The 8,175-nt window shown below is 36.7% G+C and overlaps 1 protein-coding gene across 1 annotated transcript; it reads left to right on the forward strand.

Moving 5' to 3' along the window:
* The first annotated feature begins 1,423 nt into the window (after positions 1-1,423).
* LOC143618241 (uncharacterized) lies at positions 1,424-7,713 on the forward strand. Its single transcript, XM_077090529.1, has 6 exons — positions 1,424-1,747; positions 1,868-3,043; positions 3,154-3,170; positions 5,591-5,712; positions 6,791-6,887; positions 7,662-7,713. Exons 1-6 carry the CDS (start codon positions 1,424-1,426, stop codon positions 7,711-7,713), a joined length of 1,788 nt encoding a protein of 595 aa, XP_076946644.1.
* Positions 7,714-8,175: the final 462 nt, after the last annotated feature.

Below are 8,175 nucleotides of genomic sequence, written 5' to 3' on the forward strand. Positions count from 1 at the left end.
GGTTAACCGAGTTTCGGTTTCATTTGATTGATTTGGGTCGAGCCCGTGTTACATATTATGGTACCATTATTGGGCTTATCTCTAGCTCTATCTGGTTCTACCTAATCATTGGGTTGTGCCCATTAGTTATTATATTGACGGTTCGGGCCAAGACCTTTAACGTACGGTTTGATTCGACAATTCGACTAACATCACATTGGCGATAAGTTTTCTTAAAAAAAAAATTTGACCCTATTTTTGGGATTGTTACAAGTTAAGTAACATATGAAAAGATGATGATAATAATAAAATTAATAATAATAATTATAACTAATAAAAGTAGTAGTTGTAGCTAAATAATAATTCTAGTGAATTGCATGGGACATGTACATAAATATTTGATCTTGATTATTAATGTTTTAAATGAGTATGTAATACTACAAGGGTGGTGAAATGTATAATTGCATAGAAATGATCACATAAAATACATTAACAAAAATTTGAGATTAATTAATAATATTATAAAAATATATAAATTTAAATAGAAACAAAACCGAAAATTTAAAATGGGTTGGATTTTCGGGTTTGAAAAGTAACGAATGTTACAGCATAGAACACCAAATCGAGCAGTTATTTAAGTAAAGTATACAATCACATTTGTGGGTTAAGATTCAAGTAAATAAAACATTTAGTTTGATAAGTATGAAATGTCATCCCAAAACGAAAGATGGAAAACGGGGTATGAAAGTACTCACCTCGATTGACGAATCGGGAAATAATAAATGATCGACATATAGAAAGCTTGTGAACGAAACGAACGAATCCGACTTGAAAGCTAATTGAAAACGAATAAATAAAATATATTAATGAACTTAAACTTTAGTTGAAGCTACATTTGAAGCATTGAATGAGACGGTTCGGTTGTTAATCGGGTTACCGGTTAGTTTGTTAACGATTAGGGACTTGTACTTAATTGATAATTAAAATAAAAATAATATTATTTATTGGGGCTTTTAAATAACTAAACCAATATTAAATAGAAACAAGACGAGTTTTAAATCAAGAGTTCGGTTTTCATAAAATGAATTGATAATAAAGCTTATAACAATATTATTAATGATAATGATAGTAATGATTTTAAAATATGCTATATATATATGGATATATAAGATAATAATGATAATAATAATAATAACAATAATCATTTTCAATAATACTAATATAGTATAGTAATTATAACAATAATTATTATTAATAATACTAATAATAATAGTTATAGAATAAAAGTCTTGGTATGGGTTTTCCTTCTTTGTGGAAAAAATGGATTTATGGGGTTGTTTCTTCGGCTCGGTCATCCATCTTGGTCAACGGGTAAACAACGTTTGAATTCAAGTACTCGAGAGGCATTCGACAAGGGGACCCTATATCCCCATTTTTGTTCATTATGGCAATGGAAGCTTTGACGGTTATGTTCAAGAACGGGTGTAATAATGGGGTCTTTAAAGGTTTTCAAATGTCTAACGAAGGTCCTCTTATATCTCATTTGTTATTTGCTGATGATGCTTTATTGGTGGGAGAATGGTCGGTGACTAATGTTCAATCTTTAAGCCGGCTGCTGAGGGTGCTTAAATTAGTATTTGGGCTGAACATAAATCTAAGCAAAACCACCTTGTTTGGGGTGGGAGTGAACTTTCAAAATGTCAAAGCAATGGCGGATATTTTTCATTGTAAGGCGGGGGAAGTGCCGTTTTTGTATCTTGGAATTAAAGTGGGAGCTAATATGAATAAAATTAATAATTGGCAAAATGTTGTGGATATGTTTGACAAAAGACTAGCATTGTGGAAAGCTCGGACTCTTTCAATGGGCGGTCGAATAACGTTGATTTAGGCTGTTCTCGAATGCCTTCCAAGCTACTACTTCTCCCTTTATCAAGCCCCGGTAAAGATTTTAGAGATCCTTGAGGCTAAAAGAAGGAGATTTTTGTGGAGAGGAAGTGAGGAAAAGAAGAAAACGTGTTGGGTGGCTTGGAAAAGAATAACCTCGGCCAAGGAAGATGGTGGGTTGGGTTTATGTCCTCTTAAAGATTCTAATTTAGCGTTTTTATCAAAATGGTGGTGGCGATTCAAGGTGGAAGAGGATAGCCTTTGGAAAAAGGTTATAATGTCCATTCACCATACGCCTAGATCGTGGCCGATCATTTCCAACAACAAAAGGTTAAATGGTACATGGGACAAAATTGTCAAGATTGAAAAGTCGTTGACAACATACCAAGTTTCTTTAACAGATTCTATTAAAGGGCGGGTTGGAAATAGGTCTAAGGTCAGGTTCTGGTTGGATATATGGCTAACGGAAGATAGATTGAAAAATCAGTTCCCTACTTTGTTATCGTTAGAAGCGAAGAAGTCCTGTGTGGTGGCTGATCGATGCATACTAACTGATGGAAATTACTCGATAAAGTGGAATTGGAAAAGCCAGCCTATGTACGGGGTGGCGGTTAATGAACTGATAGAAATTCTTGATTTACTGTACTATTTCAGGTTTAAGGGAGGAGAAGACAAGTGGGTTTGGGGTGGTGAGGCACTAGATTCATTCTCGGTGGCAACAATGAAGAAATTATTATATAGAGTTGATACACCATGTCCGAATAGTATCCTAGATTGGAATAGTTGGGTGCCGATGAAAGTGAACGCGATCGTCTGGCGAGCAATCCAAAACAGCCTTCCCACGTGTGATAATCTGATAAAAAGGAAGATTCTTTTTGGCCCGGATATATGTTGTAATTGTTTAGCGGCGGGGGAGTCGGTGGACCACATTTTTGTTTCATGCTACGTTGCGTGCGTGGTGTGGCAAAGAATTGGTAGGTGGTGTAACATTCATACTTCCCAAATCAAAGACGTTCAAGGGCTATTAGTGGCTGTAAATCAAGTTCCAGAGGTGGAGCATAAAAGAAAAGTGACATATTCCATTGTAATGACTGCTATTTGGTGTTTATGGGAAACCCGAAACAAGTTCATCTTCGAAAATAAGCCGGTAAAGATTGATAAAATGCTTGGAGACATAAAGGTTTTGAGTTTCTTATGGATAAAAAATAGGGCGAATAGTTTGAGTCTAGATTGGAATAGATGGAAATCGATAGTGTTGTAGTTTTTGTTTTTGTTTGTTTGTGGTTCCAGCCCTTGCTACCTTCTTGGTAGGAAGGGTTTTGGTTGATTTTGTTATGAAAGTTGCTATTCAAAAAAATTAAAGTGTTGTTGATAAAAATAATAATAATAGTAAATAATATTGATAGTAAATAATGATACCATACTCGATGTTGGTTCGATTTCTAAACGAGTTCATAAAATAAATATAATAATATATTGCTAATAACTAAAGATAAAAATATGATTTTAATGGATAACAATAATATGATCTTTAATGATAATAATAACAACTTTAATATTTATAATAATAATAATAAATAAATAAATATAATAGTAAGTTATACGTAATAATACTAATAATTTTTATATATTGATATTAGTACTAATAGTAACAATAAATTTGTTAAGTATAAAAATAATATCAAAACCGGTCTAGGATGAGACCCAAACCCGAGACCTCTAGTTTAATAACTAACGTACAACCCAACCGAAACCAAGATAACAATTGTTAATTAAGACCATAAGGAATTTAACAGATTCATTACCAGATCGTTCATCTTTTCCCTCAATTTAAAACAACACCATATCCATCCAACCCGTTTCAAAGTATATAACCAAATATATAACCGGTTATTAATGATTTAAATATAATAATTGATAAACGAAAACTAATAGCACTAAAACCCAATATTAATTACCTTTTAGATGTTTATGAGGTCGTGGCTCTACACCGGGGAAAACCCGAGCCGAGACTGCCAGAGATTTATGACAGCGGCCGGAGAGAGAGGGAGAGAGAGAGAGCAGAGAGAGAGAGAGAGAAGCACAGAAAGAGAGAGAGAGAGCACACACACACACACACACACAGAGAGAGAGAGAGAGAGAGAAACACGGCGATACACCGGTGGCCTGTTTTCCGGTCACCGGAAAAACGAGTAGAGAGGGGAGGGGGCTGCCGGAGCAGGGGCTCGCCGGAGGTACAGAGAGAGGAAAGGATAGTGTGGTGATGGCGTTGAAGTTACGGCTAGAGGGGAGGGCGGCCGGGGTTCGAGATCGGGGAGGTGGGTGGCCGGAATCGGAGGTGGCGTCGCCGGTCGCCGGAAAGCGGCGCTGGAAATCGTAAGAGGAAGAGGGAGTGTGCGGCTGTGTGTATATATGTTAGGGTTAGGTTTTTAAGTGGTATATATATGTATTACTTATTTACATAAAAGGCGCTCCAAGTTTCAGTCATGGTTTAATACGAGTTTAAAGGTTTCCAAAGCTTCTAACGAGTTTACGAAAATAATTTTAAACCCCTTATGTTTTTCTTAACAACACTATATTATGACAAACATCGATTTATTTAAGATTGAGGTTTATAATAATATTATATAATAATTAAATAAGGTTTTAATTGAGTCGGGTTTACGTAATAAAAGTTTACAAAACGAATATAACTCGAGACTCAAATATGACGAATGTCACAGTAAATTTGGATACCCGTACTCGTACATGATAGACACATACGGGTACATGTACGAGTATCGGTATGGGTACTGAACGTGTACGGGTTTCGGGGAAAAAATATCATCCCTAGTTACAAGTAATATATTACATGCTAGGTCACATCTAGGTTAATAGTATATCAGGACTTTGTATTATCAAACGCTCATTGATCACAACTCTCGAGGTGAGTTCACGACCCCTTTTTACTCTGTTATCGTTTTACAACTACGGAGAAAACATACTTCCATATTCATTTGTTTATTTTCAAAAAGATTTCTTTAATTTGCTTGAACTTATTTAGAATCATATTATATTATAATGACGTAATAACAAGAAAACAAGATACGACATTTTATGGTGAGCATGAGTTTCATGTAACATATCGCTAGAAGTCCCCATATCATTATCATAACCGTTAATTTGTATAAGCCAAGGAAATATTGGTAGATCTATTGCGTAAGACATGCCCATTTATAAGGTTGTAGCTCAATGTTACCATTTTGAATGTTTCATCCTAATTGGGTGAGCATCGCGGAACGGGGGTAAAATGCTATTGTCTGGTTTGGTTATTAGCTCATTGCATCACATATATTTCGTTTTCCTTGCAAGTTTACGAATCAACAACGCTTGTTTCGTTTAGAATATATAAATATATAGTTACATAAGTCATAGTTTTAGTTAGCCCGCAATGGTCTCCGTACATTGTTTTATAAATCATGTACATTTATACATTACCTAAGTTTTGTGGAAAACTATGAAACATTTCGAGTAAAACTATGAAGCATTTTGAACGATTTCCATATTAATATAGTTTTTTACTAAATCAATGAAACATTATAAAACAAGAACATAGTAACAACGTGTTTAGAAATAACCAATACACTTATTTACCGTTGAGGCTTTTAAGTATTTAACATTAACATCGAATTATTTAAACCTGTGAACTCACTAACTTTATATTAACATTTTTAAGTATGTTTTTCAGGGAGCTACCTTGGATTCACATACATCAATATGAACGATTTAGCATAAACAAAGGCTACGAGAACCATGATCGCCACATACCACGTTTCGGCCTTGGTGAGGTGTGGCAGGGGTGGAGCTCAGGTTCGCGGTGAACACCGTTTTCACCCCCAATAAAACCCGGCAGGTGGCAATAAAGGGTGATGCAACCCGGAGAAAGGAGAGTGTGCGTGTAGGGGGGACGAGGGCTGGGCAATTTGCGACGTCGGCGGTTTGGATTCCCGGCTGGCGGTCGGACATTGGCTGAGTTGAAGGCCGTTGATTCGGGTGCCGGCGGGTGGTTGCGAAATGCACCCCCTCCACCCACATAAAATATTTATATGATGATATGAATTTTCTTATTGATGATGATGGTGATTTTGCTGATTTAAAGCTTGAAATTGTATAAATTTGTGCGCTGATTGTGTTTGTCAATTACGTGACTCCTAACCTGCTTTGTTCAACATGTTGTGTCTGTACTGTCGGAAACTATCATCACTTTAGATGAACCGTCGGTTTTGCTCAATTCCAGACAAGGTCGACCGTAGATAGAAGAATGTCTTGGCATGTTTTTAGAAATCAGAGTAATAGTAAGTTTTCAAGCTTTTGATATATAACTATGTATATGTAATTATCATCCCCCCCTCACCCAAAAAAAAAAAACAACTTGCGTCGAGGCAAGACACATCATATTTGGCTCACCCGTAAATATTTCAGAGAAACAACTAATGGAGAATGTGCCTGAAACCAAGTGCGATATGTCAAGTGCTATACATGCTTTTTACTCACATTACCATTACACGTTATGGACAGGCCAAATCAGCTGACTACGATGATGAACCCAATAAAAAAAAGTAACTTTATGATTTTATGACATACGATTTTTTTAATATCATATATAAAGTTTTATTGAGTTACATTGTTAGTGTGCTTAAATAATAGATGAAAACGTCTATTGACGGTTGGTACATGACACCTACAAATGATGAGGAGGCTATGCGTGTCGTCGTGGAGAAACAACCGGTGCTAGCCTCTATTTAAGCCTCTAAATTTTTCGTGGAGTATCGCAGGGTAAATAATTTACTTTCTTAGGCTACATGTAACAATTTTTCTCAACTATTTTATTACAATTAACAGTGATCTGTTTTGTTTTGACATGACACCTATGAACATCCTGTTGTAGGCTACATGAAGAATGAACACAATGTTATAGGACCTTTTGTGGACCATGGCATCGTCGTAGTCAGATACCGGAAAGATAAATATGGGAATGATATATGGTACGGACAAAACATTCATGAGCGACATTGGGGGTACGGAAAGATACATTCACATCCGGTGGAATAATCCTTTGTTTTATAACAACCTCGTGTTTGATGCTTACGTACCATTTGTGAGCGGCATCACCTCCATGAACATGATCTATGTAAGGTTAAAAACGACCACATCATATTTCTCCTTGTCGATTCGTCATCTTCTAACATGTTTGTGGCATCCACCGAGTAATATATGGTGGCACCGGCTTTAATCAAGGCGCGCATATAGCAACGGACTTTTTGTAAATTTCGTTGAGTTATTGACAAAGTTTATTAAAAGGCTGCCAATTTTTTTTAAAATTCTAAATATGAATAAAATACCAGGATTGTTGTATTCTTGTGACGTCCTTCATTTTGTAGGCTAAAGTATAGGCGAAACTGAAATCCTTTTACCCTTTGCAAAAGTTGTTGTGGCATCATTCTTGATTATTGATAACATCGGTAATCCATTAGACAACTTTGCCGGGAAGCATTCTTAACCACTACGAATGCACTTCTCTCTCTCTCTAATATGAGATGAAACCAGCAAAAATAACGTGTCACGGACGATTTATTATTAGATTGCGGCTTAATGCTACACCGTAGTAGAGTAGCTTACGCAGGAGTCAAAAATGGCCAGATCACACTCTGTTTTTTTTGCCTAACAAAAATAAAGATAAGAATTTTCTATCTTTTTTACATCTTTTGAAATATAATCAAATGTTATTGATTAACGATTATCTTTTACTATGAATGCAGTATTCATCAAGAACTTGTATGGGGTAATGGAATGGACGACGGAATGGAATAGGTGTGGTAATGTAATGGACAAAGGAATAGAATGGGTTATTACCATTCTAATGAAATGTTTGGTTACCACATGAGAATTAAATGAATCATTACTTTGAATTGTTAGTACGTAAGAAAAAAATAAAAAAATAAAATTAAAATGGTAGTGAGTGGTGGTGGGAGCGGGGGCGGTAACGGTGGAGGTGGTGGTGGCGGTAATAGTGGAGGTGGTGGTGGGGCGATGATTGATGGATGCGACGGGCGGCTGGAGGTAGTGGGTGGCTGGCACTGATGGCGATGCTTTGTGGAGGTGGGTGGTGGCGGTGGACGCCGATGGTGGTGATTGTTGGCACTGGCGGCGGCGGCGGGCAGCGGTGACGGTGGGCGACATGTGTGATGGTGGGGCGATGACTGATATATGCGGTGGGCAGCTAATGGTGCTGACACAAATGGCGATAGTTGGTGTAGGTGGGTGGTGGCAGCG

This window comes from Bidens hawaiensis, unplaced genomic scaffold (genome assembly GCF_021521415.1).
Source record: "Bidens hawaiensis isolate Kalapana, Puna unplaced genomic scaffold, B.hawaiensis_p1.1 tig00066357_1, whole genome shotgun sequence".
Classification (NCBI taxonomy): domain Eukaryota; kingdom Viridiplantae; phylum Streptophyta; class Magnoliopsida; order Asterales; family Asteraceae; genus Bidens; species Bidens hawaiensis.